The 16,601-nt window shown below is 31.2% G+C and overlaps 3 protein-coding genes across 3 annotated transcripts; 2 read left to right on the forward strand and 1 right to left on the reverse strand.

Moving 5' to 3' along the window:
- Positions 1 to 1,478: 1,478 nt before the first annotated feature.
- On the forward strand, positions 1,479 to 2,202 carry LOC126737648 (uncharacterized). The gene is made up of 2 exons (XM_050442628.1): positions 1,479 to 1,525; positions 1,909 to 2,202. Exons 1-2 carry the CDS (start codon positions 1,511 to 1,513, stop codon positions 2,200 to 2,202), a joined length of 309 nt encoding a protein of 102 aa, XP_050298585.1. The 5' UTR covers positions 1,479 to 1,510.
- A 3,848-nt stretch (positions 2,203 to 6,050) lies between these two features.
- Positions 6,051 to 7,973, reverse strand: LOC126737694 (uncharacterized). Its single transcript, XM_050442692.1, has 3 exons — positions 7,856 to 7,973; positions 7,246 to 7,381; positions 6,051 to 6,584 (listed from the first exon to the last, which is right to left on the reverse strand). The coding sequence occupies exons 2-3, from the start codon at positions 7,351 to 7,353 to the stop codon at positions 6,360 to 6,362; spliced, it is 333 nt and encodes a 110-aa protein (XP_050298649.1). The 5' UTR covers positions 7,354 to 7,381; positions 7,856 to 7,973; the 3' UTR covers positions 6,051 to 6,359.
- Positions 7,974 to 12,587: 4,614 nt separating this feature from the next.
- LOC126737650 (uncharacterized) lies at positions 12,588 to 13,426 on the forward strand. Its single transcript, XM_050442629.1, has 3 exons — positions 12,588 to 12,638; positions 12,819 to 13,136; positions 13,196 to 13,426. The coding sequence occupies exons 1-3, from the start codon at positions 12,621 to 12,623 to the stop codon at positions 13,424 to 13,426; spliced, it is 567 nt and encodes a 188-aa protein (XP_050298586.1). The 5' UTR covers positions 12,588 to 12,620.
- Positions 13,427 to 16,601: the final 3,175 nt, after the last annotated feature.

The following is a 16,601-nucleotide window of genomic DNA, read 5'->3' on the forward strand; positions in this document are numbered from 1 at the left end:
AAGAACTTAATGAGTAATTGTACAATTGCAACACCTGCCTATTGTTCAGACCTGCAGTATCAATAGTATATACGCATAGCTTTGATGATTGAGTCAAATTTCGGAACAAAGGCACCTAAAGGAGAAGAAGAATTTATTTTAATAAAATGAATCAATTTTTTATTAAACTCATTTGTTTATATGTCACTTAGAAGAAAATAAATTACCCATAGTATTATAGACTATTATTGAAAAAAGGCAAAAGTAGTAGGTGTAATTGTTTAATTAATTAAAGAAAGATAAACCTTTATGGTTTATAGCGGAATAGAAAATGATAGTAATATTCTCTATATAGTAATTGTGGCGTTTGATTCTATTAATAAATTTGTACTGAAAATAAGTGGTCCAGATCGTTATTTACACAAATTTTATTTAAATACGTTTTATATTCACTTCCGAATTATTTTACTTTTTTTTTCTCAAAATTTAACCAGTATTTTTTATTTGCCGCTATTGCAAAGTAAATTACTTTTCCACTGTTCTTTTCAATTTTACAAGGAATAGAATTCAAATCTTTAGTTACATTCTCTATAATTTTAACAGAGTTATTTAGTAATAACTAGCCAGTCTCCAATTTAAATTGCTTTAATTGCTTTTTCAGCAAATTAAACTTCAGTAAAGGTTAAATCTCTTAAAATATTTTGTTTCAATACTTATTATTTCTTTGTAACTGAGGAAACGTTTCTCGGAAATTTCCAGGGTTTTTTTTATCTAAAATAATGTGCATGAAAGAAGGAATCATTGATTTAATTACCTTATGTGCAATTTATATTTAATATGTTATACCTGACGAAAATGCCTGCAAAGACTGTAATTATAGAAAAAAACAAAAAAGCATATATTTTACATTTTATGAAGACTAGTATTACAGAAACATCTATATCGTCAATGAATAAATACATATAACTTGCTATACCTTATCCATATTTTACGCAAATCAGCTTTAGCGCTACGTAGCTACATGGCACGTGTATAACAGAAAAGGCAATATATCTTATTTTTTAAGGGTTATGTAATCATATATTATGTGTATGTCAACAAAACTGCAATAATACATTATTATCACAGGCAGTGATAGATCAATTTCATGATAGCGACGAAAAACTAATATAAGAAAGGCTTTATTTAAAAACATCCATTTTTTAGTCATTCTTTTAATTATTGCAGGTTACTAACTATAATTCAGAGGAAAAATAAGATTTCATTAAAACCACAACTTTAGTTCAATATTATTAAAACTTTTAAAATATTTTTAACTTTTATACACAAAAAAGTGTATCCGCTAAAACATTCTCCACTGTGCACCTTAAAACTCTATTAGTCAAGAAATACTAGTTCCTGCAAGCAGCTGCTAATGTTAAAATTTCCCTACAACACTTTCTACTTAGGTATAAAAGCTTTTCGACGCCTTCAAAAAACCATATTGGTGTCAAGTTTCCGTCGAGAGGCAAACATATCATTTATTTGTACAATGAATAGGCTTTTGGTAAGCGCTTTTGTTTAGATTTTATAAAAGAGAACACGTGCCTATCTCTAAAATTCAGGTTCGCAAGTTTAAAATAGGACAATGATTTTGTACAATACTTTTGTTTGTCACCCTGACTTTTAACTTTAGTTTTTTCATTTTAATTTTGTAATATGATTTTACTCATTAAATTATATTTTGCAAAGCATATATTAAAATTATTAATTTTTTCCATTGAGAAATAGATATATTGGTGCAGTCGGTAGGTCGTTACTGAGTTACTTCTTTTTGGCTTGATAAAAGAGAAAACGTCATAAGGGCTTTCTTAAATATTTTATTTTATGGCCTTTTTGTATATTATTATATGGCCATAGTAACGTACTTTAATAAGTTCTAATTTTTAGGTTCTCGCTTGCTTATTAGCTGTGAGCTTTGCTCGTCCTGACGGTGTTCTTGAAGGCAACGACGGACATGTATTAGTATCCCAAAGTTCCATCGGAACATACAAATTCGCGGTGCAGCTTAAGGATAACCTTAGATGGGAAGAAAGGTTGGCAGATGGTACTATTAGAGGCGAATACTCCGTACCTGACGAAAGTGGGGTACCAAAGGTTATTCGCTACACTTCCGGAAAAGACGGATTCCAGATCGTTGATGGTCCTGTGCCTGTGGCACCAGTTGATGAAAAAGTCCTATGAATTAATTAGTAATACTGACTTCAACAATAAATAATATGATATATAACTTTAGTTATTTCATAAAACCCTATTTCAAAAATCAACTTTTTTCTGATCCTTTAAAGGTGCAGAAATTTAAGAAAAAAACACTCTTTCATATTTTATTTATTTATATTAAACGAAAATTATTATTAAATTTAAGATTTTGTTTGATCAAATTTGATGAATTCGCTGATCCTTTAGGACCTTTTAATACTAATTTGCATTTAGGTGTGGGGGAAATTATGTGCCGGCATTTATCGATATTATTATTTAAAAGGTTTTTTATTTAAAGAAAAAGCTCGGTATTACCCGCCGGTATTTAGGCAGTCGTTGCTTTATTAATAATGGACTATGGAGTTCATTTATAATTTCTATACAAGTAGATAAGAAAATGTTTACAATATTTTTTTTAATTTTGAAAATTCTGCGTCTTATGGGAAAAATCACTGATTTTGAAAAATTTTACTCACATTTGGCAAATAAAGGATTCAGCATCAAAAGATATTAGATTTATAAGATTTGGTTGATTATCAATGATTTAATGGACCCACAGCAGATTTTTATGAATAATTTTATTAGCGTATTTTTTTCCATAATGAAGATGAAATAAAAAAAATTGATTACTTACAAAATAGACGAAAAAAACTTCTTTACAAAACTCTCGCACATTTCAAAGTATACTTTATGTATTCCTATCAATTCAATTTTGTGTAATTTTTGAAAATTTGTAATTGTTTGAATATTTTTTGCTTTTCCGATTCTTAGTACCTTAATTCATGCTTTAAAGCATGACTGTTAGATGGCGTGACATGAAAAGCGGTGTGTCCCTCCTAATAATTTCTTAAATAAAGTTTAACTAAACCATGTTTTGAGCTAAATATGATATCTTTGAACCTACGAATGACCAAAGGGAGTCAATTTTGATCCCAATGTATTGATACTCTGGCACAAAAGAGACAATCAAGAGTTGCGAACGTAACGCCTGTGCTATGAACGTGTCTCTGGATATTTTTCTTCAATTGCGAGTTATAATGTTCCGGACTGACGTGCTTTAGAAGTAATTTCCACAGACAGCACTTCCTTGCACTAAGAAGGAAAGGAATCCCGATATAGCGATATACTAGGCGGATGTAGATGCACTGAATTTATGAGTCGTATCTCCTGTCAAGTAGATCTTGCATGTACAACTCTAGATGGAATAATATAGGTTAGAAGGAAACCATTTACCGTAATGGTATCGTTCGAATAGTAAGGTCTGCGAAACTTCCAAAGTTCTCCTTATCTCTAGATCCCGTATGAGATATATGACGTTCTTCTAGATAGAATCAAGTTGCTTCAAAGTTTGATTGCGTGCAGAGTTCCTTAAAAGAGAGCAATACTCAAGAGATGAACGAATTTGAGTCTTGTAAGGTATTAAAAGCTTTTGCGGTGTATATAGCCGTTTCGTCTTAAAGACAGCCCTAAGTTTTTGAGAAGCTTCTTTAGTTATTGCAGGGTTATGAATATGCCAAGCATATTACTTCTAACCTCCAATAGTCTTATTAATCTTAACGGTAAAGTAAGCGCGGACATAAAAAGGCATTACGCATCAGAGGCCTTCTTTGTAAATACAGCAGCCTGAGTCTTAGATATGTTAAATTCAATCAGATCGCACTTAACCCACTCTAAAATAAAGGTCGGCATTATTAGTTCTTACCTACCGACGTCTATAGGTCAGGGTGTCAGCTGATATCACCTGGTTGCTTGACTTAAAGGAAAATATCAATTTACTCCTATCAACAAAGCTGTAAATTGGATTAGAAGTTTCGTCGAGACGGTCCTTAATTTAGCATAGAATAAGAAGAGGGAGAAGTGGCATCTCTGAGGATCAACAGAGTTAATTTAAAAACTCTGCGAGGTGTTTTTAACGATAACCTGGATAAGATTACAGTTTGTTTAAGAGGTTTTTATGCCAGACCCTATCGAATGCCTTTGAAATATCCAGAAGTATAGTCTCGATCGCCTCAATCCAAATATACGAGTTTAACAGATTGCCAGTAGACCTTTGTTTTCAAAAATCATACAGATGGTCTCTAATGATGTTGGTGAATTTCAGGTATTTCAAAATTTGCTGGTTGACAAGTTTCTCCATTACCTTGGCGATTGCTGGGACTAAAGTAATCGGATGATAATTTATGGACGATATTAAGTTTCCAGTCTCCAGGAAATAGACCTCTTCTGTATGTGAGGGAAAATAGTTTGCACAACGGTGGTGTCAGCACGACCGTGCATTTTTCTTATAGTATTTGAAATATTCCATTGTTAACGTTTAAGCTTTTTTTTAAGATTTTTATGACGAAAGGCTATCTCTAGCATCGAAGAAGCCTTTCTTTACAAAGTCGGTGGTGTTTTGTCATGTCGTATTTGCTGATGCGAACATTTGATCTAGCAAGTCTGCCTTTTCTGTTGCGGCCCCAGTTTCCCTAGTCAATGGTGGAAATTTTAATCTAGAAAATCCTTTGCCAACTGCTTTTGCTACAGACCAAAATGATATTGATCCATTTGGCAATTAAGAAGTTTATTCTTTATTCTCTTATTATATTTTTCTTTTCAGGTATCAATTATCTGCCTGTATACTATTCTCAAGGCAACAAACTGGAAACAAATTGCAGGGCTTGGGCCTTGGCGTCATTCTCACTAAGTAGCACTATATTCGTTGTTGACTGCTTTGATGCAACTTTTATCAAACCACAATTTGCTGTCTGAAGAGTTTTTTAAGGTTTTCGGAGCTTAGGCATCCATACCTGCCAAAATATTACCTCTGAAATCTCGCTTGTACATGCTAAAGGATCGTTGGTTCTGAAACAGACATCATTTTAAGGAACCAAAGAGATAAACAATTTTATATGTCTCGAGTTGGTTGATCTATAATGACTCCAAAAAACCACAGAGTTTTTTTTTATTGATTCTGTGCTAAGCACATTTAGTCACCGGTTATGTTTAAAGAAAAACCACTGACTGACTGTTGATTATTATTGAGGTTAGGTTAATTACCAGTACTTCAATAAGCAGTAAATGGTTCTTATGAGTCCTTTAAAATTAAAAATAAGATGCCAAAGATAATGGGTATAGCCAATTATACAACAACTTCCTTTTAATTACTGAAATAAGAAAGCTTGTTCTTTTTTTGCAGGAATCGAAATAAGAACGTTAAAAACCACACATCAGAATCTTTCACAAGTGCCAGTAAAGAAATTTAAATTAAAAAAATAATCAAATTTTTTAATTTAAATTACTATCTTTCTTCTGCAACAATTTTGCTCGATGATTTAAGATAACTTCAATAAAAATTTTGATTTTGTCTGTTCTAGTCAAACCTTATTTCTCTAATTGTATTAATTTATCCAACATTTTAAAGCTGAAATGTAATTTTTACCTCTCTTATTATAACTCTGCTTGTAAACATTTTTAAAAACTAAAACTTAAAAACGGTAGAAATATCATTAAAAAGCACAAAATAAAATTAACTAGTTTTTAATGACAAATTTAATTAGCTGTTATATTTGTCAAGATATTAAATAAATGGCAGGTACCCGTTAAATATTCTTATTTATGCCCTAAATAAATTATTCCTAATTTAAGGAATATATTAACTCTTGGTAGGATAGCGAAAATACTAAATTATCATTGAAAGGTCTTGCTCTTATAAAATTTTATTAAGGAATTAAATATTCAAACAAGTTTATGCATAAAAATGACAAATTTAATTTATTTATAACATCTCTATTTTTTTTGCTTTAGTAATTTTCCTCCAAATTAATAAAACATGTTACATAAATATAAACGTATACATCGAAACATCTTATCATTTTTATTTAAATTATTACCTACTACTACTCTAAATAAACGTAATTATTAATACAGATACTTCTTATAAACCTAAAGTTCTTAATAACAAAATACAAATAAATTACAAAAAATTTTGTTACTTAATTAAAAATATAGCACTACTAAACAAAAAATTATAAATTAACAAAATTATATTCATGGTAACCAGCACAAATAACAAACACTTTATTAATTTTAATAGATAATTAAACATTAGCAAATATATTTTTTTCAAAGAATATTTTTTTATAAGCCCTACAATGAACCGATCAACATCCGCAACGTCCTGGTGGTTTTGAATAGCAACAACCTTTTGAAACCTTTGAAGAGCTACAGTCGTCACTTAGAGAACTTTCTGAATCGAAACAATCACTACAACTACAGCTATCTGACTCAGAAGATTCATCCCACGATGAAGAAGTATCAGAAGATTCTTGACAGCATGCCGCTGTACTCCTTCTTCGCCTCATTGAAGGTGGAACATTATTTGAATTCTGTAAATTAATAAAGTAATTAAGCAAAAGATAGTACATGTTAAGAATTTGTTATTTCTACAAATCTGAATTCTTATTAAATTTTCCCTTGTTTACATTCAGTTTTCGTGTTTTCTGAAAAGGTACAAAAATTACAAATTCTTGTCCTGTAATTTAAGAATCAAAATTTAATATGTCACTGTTGTTCTCTCACCCTTACTCTACTCAAAATAATATTACCGATGCTTTTCGCCCCCTTGCTATGTAATATGAAATATCTCGGCTTTTTATTTATTTTTTTGGAAAAATACTTCTGTTATAAATAAACGTGATTTTCATATGTCTTTCTTTTTATACATATTCAAGGTATTTGGATTTTGAATTTTCTACCGTCTATCTTGAAAAAAGTTACTGGGTATCTAAAAGCGAAACCAAAAAGAGGAGTTCTAAAAATATAAATATAAGATTTTTTTTAGATTCTAGTAAATTATTTTTTTCATCGTGGTTTTGCTGCATATTATCGGAAATTTATTATTCTGTCTATTTGTGGAATAGAAAAAATGTGATGTTTATATTACTTTTGTTAAAAAAGCGTGCTTTAATAGACCTATTTAGAAGAAGTGTTATAAAGCGTTTCTTAATTATTTGCACAAAAAATAACTGTTTTGGTATAAAAAATTACCTTTCTTGGTCTATAACTATCGGTCGCCGAACTTCTTCTACTCGATTTGCGACTTGTCCTTAAAGGTTTGCAGTTGGCGCAAGGACAACCGCATCCTCCTCCAGGCATCTCGAAAGGATTTTAGGAATACTTATACCTAAGTTAATATAAATTAAATCAGCTAAATAAAAACAGCTTATTATCTAGAAAATTGCAACAAAATTAAATAGGCTCAATTAAATCTTTTATTAGCTTTAAAAAATATAAATTATTCTCTAGTACCTTAAACAGTCCTTTAGATTAGATGTATAATCATTAGAATGTCAACATGAGCCCAGATAATTAATGAGCCTATTACTAAAGAATTAAGAGTTCGTGAAATTTATTTTTTAAATACCATTTTAATGGTATATAATTAAATCTAAATGGATTCACAAAAATCCATCGTAAATTAGTACGCTGAAATAATTTTACCCAAAAATGTTATACGTTTTACGATAGAAACTACTTCAATAAATTTAGATCTTGCATACAATTTTAAATTATATTTATTATAATTTATTTTAAATAAAGCCAATGAATTGACAAAATATAGGTAAAAAAAAAGATAATTCGCATTAATAAATTTTACCTGAAATTAAATATTACGACAAAGCACTAATTTATATACTGGGATCGCGTACATCGAAACTGATGTTCCATTTGACTAGCGACCTGTATTTATAAACTTTTGAGAAAATATGTAAAATGCAAATTTGGCGAAGATAAGATAATTGCAAAAAATGCTCAAAAAAATTATTTATTGTTGTTGACAATACTTGTGTGGATTTTAGTAAGTATGCATTAGCCATATTACTGCTGGGTCTAGTCAAAAAATATTTTTAGATATCTACAGCATATTTTCTATAAAGGGTGTATCAAAAGTAACGGTACCCTTCTGTAACTTTCCAGGACCGCATTTTTTAAGAAAATTGGTCGGTTTTGACTTACACTTACCTATAATTTAGTGGTATATTGTTCTTGACCCCGATATCATTTTTAAAACACAACTTTTGTTTTCTAAATAGAAAATCCTTTTTTTTTTACTTAGAAATTAAAAAGAGCGGAAAATTTTGCATATATTCAACCTTGGGGTCGAAATAGCTCTTCAAGGTCATTTTAAGATCAGACGGTTTTTGCAACGGGAATTGGCATTTTTCATTTTAGAACCATGAAGCGAGAAATAACAAAGATAAAAATCGAAGGATACAAATAGAAAAAAATAAATCAGCAGTGGAATCAGAGTTTAACAATCCCAATTTTTAAAAAAGGAGAAAAAAGATGGATCCACAAAATTACATAGCCATTAGTCTGGTAAGCGCACCTTCAAAGCTATTCACAAAGATTCTAGTCAAAGAAATTCTACAGATTGGTATCCGTTAAGAACAACAGGGGTTTCGACAAAATAGATCCACCACAGATACAATTTTCATATTAAGACAAGTAGCGGAAAAATTAATTGAGTATAATAAAAATGCCATTATGGGCTTTATTGATTTAACAAAAGCATTTGATAGGGTGAGACTTTTAATTTTCAGAGAAAATAGCATCTTTATAAAAGCAAACTTTCCGTCTCAACAGGAATCATGCAATGGGACAGTCTCAGCTTAATACTATTTAATGTCTAATAGATAAAGTCATCAAAGAAGTAAAATCTGCGGAAAAAGGATATTAAATGTGTATCAAAGAATTTAAAATGATTTGCATTGCTGACGACGCGGTGATAATATCGGAAGATGGGAACAATTTGCAAAGAATATTTCATAGATTCGAAACAGTCGCAAAATTTTGAACAAGGTGGTTTCTACCCAGAAAACGAAATCTTTGGAAATATCAAGAGAACCGAGAAGGTATTCCCGAAAAATGAAAAAACCCAAATTTTGAAGGCCGATATCTCGGCTTCTGTGGGAGCTATCGGGAAAATTCCAACGGTTTTGTCTTAGCTTGGTCTTTTGAATGCAACGAGACCATCCGCAAGGTCGTAGCTTTTACGTTAGCCGAGATATGGCATTTTTGATGCCCATTTTTGGCCTCAAAAACGAGGTCGAAAAAATACTCGATTTCTTAGTTCTGCTCGGCTTCCCTTATAACCCGGTATTTGCGTGATCTACTTGATGAGAACAATTCTATGGTATATTTAGTTCGGAAAAAAAAAAATTTTCTGAAAAAAATCCAAACGGGAGGGGTATACCCAAAAAATGAAAAAACCCAAATTTTGAAGGCCGATATCTCGGCTTCTGTGGGAGCTATCGGGAAAATTCTCACGGTTTTGTCTTAGTTTGGTCGTTCTGAATTCAACGAGACCATCTGCAAGGTCGTAGCTTTTACGTTAGCCGAGATATGGCATTTTTGATGCCCATTTTTGGCCTCAAAAACGAGGTCGAAAAAATAGTAACTCGATTTCTTAGCTCTCCTCAGGATTCCCTTATAACCGAGATCCCTTATACGGATGTGAGTTAGTGATCTACAACAAAAGTGCAGAAGAGATCATGTCATTTAAATACCTAGGTGTTAATATCACACAAGTCACAGAAAACTGAAGAAAAAAGTTCGAACACAAGCAATTGCACACAATACATTTTTAAGTATCGGAAGCAAGACGCGACTATACAGGACATGTGTACGTCCTAATATGATGACCTACGCTACAGAAACACGAGCAGAAATTGCCGCTACTAAGCATTTGCTCAGAACAACGGCAATGAAAACGCTAAGATCAATTGTGGGAAAGACTCTTAGGGACAGAGTGACATCAGATCCCAATGTGACATACAAGATGTTATAAGATAGTCCAGTACAAGAAGAAGAGCATATAGAGATCATGTCGACAGAATGCCTGACAGTCGACTTACTAAAATAGCAATAGAAGAGAAACCAACTAGCAGACTACCAGAAAGACCTCAAAAGACCTCGACTTAGGCTACAACTTAAAAAAAACAAGACTTTTTTAGGGGAGGAATAACTACCCCTTACTGAATATTTAAATAGATTTCTTTACAAATCGTAGCTAAGCGTGCATTTATCCTGTTAGAAAGTCTTGTGGTTGGTAAATAGACACTGACAGTAGTTTTAGTAGTCCTAAAGGGAGTAAAAAATAAGTTTTAACCACTAAAAGGGAAGTTTACCAACTAATTTTTTTTTTTTAGAGACAAACGTATTAGTTATAAACATGTTAGTAATAATAGGTATTTTATCCCAGTTATGGCACAACTAAAATAAAATATGGTCTTAGAGGGTGCTACAAAGGCAGGCAGGCACCCCTAAAATGCGCCCCTTCTTGCCTCCGCAACTAATTTAATTGATTTTCTATTCATTTTCTATTCAGAGATTTTCATCTTCTTTGCTTTCTTCTATAAAAATAAAAAAGGAATATTAGAATACAATAATTAGGATAAAATAATTGACAAACACACGTTTTATTAATTCAGTCTCCGTGGCAAACTTTGCAGGCGGGTGTGCACGGGATTGCATATTTTTTACAGCAGCATCTATTTGTGTCACAGCCGGACCGACAACCACACCTATCCAGCTCTTTAACTGATGCCCATATCCAGTCTAGGTGCCACCAAACTGGCTCAAGGGAACCATCTTCCCGCCTCTTCCACCCCCATTGTTCTGGGGGTGGTCGGCTAGATATAGAGCCTTCCAATGCACGTCCCCATATCTCTCCAGCTTGGTACTTAACGAGTTTTATATGCTCTTAAAGGGCACCAGCGGTAGGAGGTATCCCTGAGATGGACTTCTCTCCAGTGACAAATAAGTGACGACGGGCTTCGGTGATATCAGTAACTAACTGTTTAGAACAGTATTCGGATACATTTGTGGAAGTGCCCGTGCGCTTATATAGATAAAAATAATATTATAGGACAAAATACAAAAAATAATATTTTAGGGCAAAAAAAGTCACAAGTACAATTTGTTTAAAAAAGAACTGTCCTAGAATATTGATCGCAATGGTACATAACAATTTTTTTTTTGTTTCTTTTAATTTGAGCGGTAGGGGTGCAAGAGAGTGTGCCTCTCCCCCTCCCTCGACCTCCCAAACGCTTCCAAAATTTCTAGTTTTTTAATTTGCATCAAATTTATTTTATGAAAATGTACTAACTTAAACATTTATCTTTTGCGCTAAAGTTTCAAAAAATCAGAGGGTAGCCACCCCCTTTTAGGGGTTAAGAATTGTTTTGACTGCTTTTAAAGATTACTATTACCTTTTTTTAACACCTAATCGTAATTCACAATGTTTTGAAACAGAATGAAAGCTGGTTTACTGACATTTGGTGAATAAATACATCTGAATTTTGAGGGGGGTCAGAATGGTGCTTCCACTCCTCCCCTAAGGGATGTATTTATAGGAACTTCAGGTAAAAATGATTATTTGAGTCTATAGTACATGTGTACCAAACGCCTTGCTTGTATCACAATTTGCGGTTTTTTTGTAGTTATTCATGTGTACCGCTTCCACTAATATACTTAAGAGGTGCCTCTAAATGTATTGTTTGTAGTTTGTGTTTTTAAGTATCCACATCTTCTACTGCGACTTCCACAATTCTATCAAAAATATATATGTATATTTAATTTTTTTATTTAAATTTCCTGACTCAGAAATGTTATAAAATTTAAGATTTTTCATAAGATTTTTATTAGAAAATATTATTTTATGCAACACTGAATAGTTACCTTTTTCTTAATTAAATGATCCAGTTTTTAAACAAATTACTGCTTATACCTAAAATCACTTGTAAAAATATTTTTTGTTTTATATCTCGCTTTTATTTCATTAAATGTAATTAGCCTTTTGGACTAACTTTGGACCAAAATAATTTATAAAACGTTTTATATAAGTATTTTTTATAGATAAAAATTGGAGCAATTTTAAAACGTCTACAATAATTAAACTGAAAAAAACCAAAAAGTTAATAAGCTCAAAACTATTACTGCTAGAACAGTACTCTTAATTATAATCATTTTTACAACCTCATAAGTTCATAAAATCATAAAAAATAATTAAACTTAATATAAATCATCTTGTTGATTTTATAAATATATATAAAAGGCACAAAAATCTAAGACTAAATAAGATAAGACTAAATATTTCATGTCTTTCTTCTCACGTAAAAATACTAAAAATAAATCCTCAATAATAAAATCATTATAGACTTTACTATCCTCATACACCTCAACTCGTCTAACTTTCTTTTTAGTAAACTAAATACCATAATGACATTATTGAAATGACATTTTAATGGCCGCGTAATTTCTCTTTCAACAGTATAAAATAAAAAGGCGCTTTCAAAAGCGTTCAAAGCAGTCCGTCTCAGTTTGTGCTTCAGGGAACAATCTCGACATCTTTTAATAAAATGAGACCGTATTTACTTGTAAGTATTTTTCAAATTATATAAAAAGTATGGCCTAAACATATAAAAAGGCCGCTGCTTCTATTTAGTTACATATAATAAGTATAGAGTTTTTTATGAAGAGACTGCGTACTAACTAAAACTTACATTTTATTCCGCTTTTATGACACATTAAATATCAAAATTTTTTTGTTCATTTAGATTTCCGCTTTCGTTGTAATTGCCATTGCCAATGCACAGTTGCTACCCAATTTCGTTCCCGCATTCCCAGATAATCCCCTAGACGGGAAACCCTGGACCGGACCAATTGCTGACCATAAATTAGGTGTACACCCAAGTGACACTCCAGAGGTAGCCGCAGCTAAAGCTCAGCATTTTAATGTTTATAACGCAGTCCTTAAAACTTTACCCATACTACCTCCAGAAGAAACCAAAGTGAACGTAAACATTCCTGTTCCAATTCCAACTGCTCATATCCCACAACATTTAATACCGGTTGTTCCAGAATATCAACCACAAGTAAGTACATGCAAATATTTTTGTCCATACTTTATAATATAAATAATTTTTCTTTTAAGGTACATCACCCTCAACCTCTAGCATTCCCAACTCCTTCCAGCTTATTTAGGATCCCAGAATCTATTAATAAAAAAATTGATGTATTTGCCGAAGAAATTCCCAGGAGTGAGTTTGGTGAAGTACCAGAAGTAGCTGCAGCCAGGGCCACTCATCTGAAGGCATTTGAAGAAGCTAAAAGAATTGCTGCTAAACCTATAGAGCACCTAGTACAGCCCCAAAACCATCGATGAAGAGTAAATGAATTGATTTCTTTTTGTAAATTTTTCCTTAATAAAAAATATACGATACTGAAGAAATGTACATTATTAAAAAATATTACATAGCTGAAAACCCTAGGCAATTTATTCTTCAAATAATAGATGCATGATATTGCAATTTGCTATGAGAAAAAAATAATAGTACTTCGGACAAAGTCACTCTTCACGCCACTGCATTCTATTAGGGCGACTTTTAAATTGAGAAAAATACAAAGCTGACCATTAACATATAGGGATGGTTGAGAGATACTTTTCATAGTAATGCTTTAGTTTCTTGAGTATATTGTGTACACTCTAGAAATATGCGATTTAAGTCACCTGTACTATTGTAGACGATACATTTATCAGATGGTAAAACATGAATTTTATTGAAGTGGTCTGTGAAACCCGCCTGTCCAAATTTCATTATCAAACTATTGTTACAAAACGCCTGCCCTCATTACGATCTCCATGCCACTATTTGGAAGGTGTCTTTGTAATTCTTTACTCTTTGTGATTCCTTACAAAGTTTCTCCAATGATTTATTTCATTAATTACCTACACTGTTTTTGAATATTGTAGCAATATAACTTGCACAAGGAGAGTTTTACTTCATTTTATCTAGGGTATTTGCGATTTCAATTCTGGTCCTACTTAACAGTTTTCTGATCAAAGTTTTAGTATTGGAGACATTGCAGACACGCTTCCATAAATACTACTAATTTATATATTCATATGGAGAGGATAGTATCTATCTAGAGAAAGGCTTGTCAAAATTTAATAATTCGTCATGCTAGAATAACATAGCGGTATTTGAATAAAATTACAAATTGAGTAATTTCCTGCTAAAGTTTGTAAAACTCAGAATGCATACAGGACCATGTTACGCACACATATAATTTCATATTGATTTAAAATAGTTCCGAATGGTAGGTAGAATTTGGTTATTATTATGATGAGTATAATTAAAACAACCATAGATTTAAACAAAAAAATATATTTAAGATACGAAAATTACAAATTGTTTGTATGTATAATATGTATGTCTTATATTTAATCACAACTTTCGCTACATTATGTGTACCTTAGTTAAGCAAAATACATACAATTAAATTCTATAAATCAAAAATGGCTGTTTACTTAATTTGGTCTTTATAAGGCATACAAGCCATCTTAGCCTCTTTACATACCAAATCTGTTGGTATTTGCAATTTTGGGAAAAATGTCTAAATTTCCTTACACTATGTATTAGTCAAGAATTATAAAGTTTTTATATGTTCTAAATTCCATAGTTAAAAAAAATTAATATTTATTTTCGGAGAAATCAAGTGTATATTATAAGGCAAATTCTAGTAGTCGTCTAAATGCATTTGCACGCGTGTGTTAAAGGGTATTATCAAAATGAACACCTAGAATACCGACTATGTCATTAATGTTCATTAAATCTGTAGTAGTTTCAATATTAGGATTTTCCCGCAACAAGATTATATAAAATTAATTTGCATTTCAGAGAAAAGTATGATCTAAACAGAATCTATTATTTACTCTAAAATGAGTAGGAATATTTATTCAATTATATCTACAGTATACCCAAAATTTTAGCACAATTTAGTAAATTTATAAGAGGATAATTATTAAGAATGTAGTGATTCCTCTTTACCCAAGATACGTTTTAATCTTGATACATATTGATAAAGGGTGTGTCAATAAACTAAGCCATTCTTATTATAATTTTTTTAAGTATATACTTACGACGCCATTGAATAAAAAAAAATAAAATTCAACGTCTTCGATCAAACCACTATAATTTCTAAGGCATTTTTTATAAATGTTTATATTTCTTAACCAACTTTTCAGAATTCTTATTCAGAAATTTGTTCACATGTTTGTGTTATTTGAGTTTTCAGTTCTTATGTTCGTGGACGAATTTTAAAAACTTTCGATACCACCCCACAGAAAAAAATCCAGAAGTGTAAGGTCTGGAAATCTAGGGAGCCATGCTACAAATAGACTATTACGAGTATGGACGTTGTGTCAAATAATTAAAAAAAAATTAATATTAAAAAAAAAATTCTTATGCTCAAAATTTTGTGCGAATTTGGAAAAACGCTAAAATAGTGTCCTACTAAATCGTCTAGGGACTATGCGTAAAAATTTTCAAAATCGCATCTATTCAATTTTTTGTGTTATGGACATTGTGTCGAATAATGAGAAAAAAATATCAATATTTTCAAAAAAAGTTTTTGCTTAAAATTTTGTGCAAATTTGGAAAAATGCTGACATAGGTGTCTAATAACTAACTTATCCAGGGAAATAACGAAATTATCCAGGAAATATGTGTACAAAGTTTCAAAATGGTATTTGTTTAAGTTTTTGTGTTATAGACATTGTGTGAAATAATTAGAAAATAAATCAATATTTTCAAAAAAAAAAAAATTTTTTAAATCTTGTACGAATTTGGAAAATTGGAAAGCTTAAATAGGTGTCCAACCAAAATGTCTGGGGAATATGTTGACAAATTTTTAAAATAGCATCCTGTCAATTTTTCGAGTTATGAACATTTCGTCGATTAATTAGAAAAAAAATCAATATTTAAAAAAAGAAATTTTACTCAAAATCTTGTATGAATTTTGAAAAACGCTGAAAAGGTATCAAATCAAATTATCCAGGAAATATGTGTACAAATTTTAAAAATGGCATCTGTTTAATTTTTTGAGTAATGGATCAATCCATTTAACTTGAAAATTTTTATTGACCCATCATCTCACAGGTGCAGCATTTTGGATCGAAGCGCCGTCTGGCTAAATATACAAATTCTCTTTATTTATAAGTTAACTGCAAGTCATGAACAGCACCCCAAAATTCAATCTGCAAAAATCTCGCACCTTTTAAAGTCGTATTGACCAACACAATACGATCTTTTAAATTACAACGCCACACATTTATTTTATCAGAATATTAATTTTTGTAAATAATTACTCAGATGTGTGCCACACTCCTTGGTAGAAAATTTCACCTCATCAGTAAATAATCTTTTGACAAATAGACTAAATCCTCATAAAGTACAGCCTGCATAGTTAAACAGTACTCCTTGCTTCTCTGATCATCACTTGATTGTAACGAGTGCAAAAATCTGGGCTTAATCGGTCTAATTCCATTTCTCTTTAAA

The sequence above is a fragment of the Anthonomus grandis genome, chromosome 6 (genome assembly GCF_022605725.1).
Source record: "Anthonomus grandis grandis chromosome 6, icAntGran1.3, whole genome shotgun sequence".
Classification (NCBI taxonomy): Eukaryota; Metazoa; Arthropoda; class Insecta; order Coleoptera; family Curculionidae; genus Anthonomus; species Anthonomus grandis.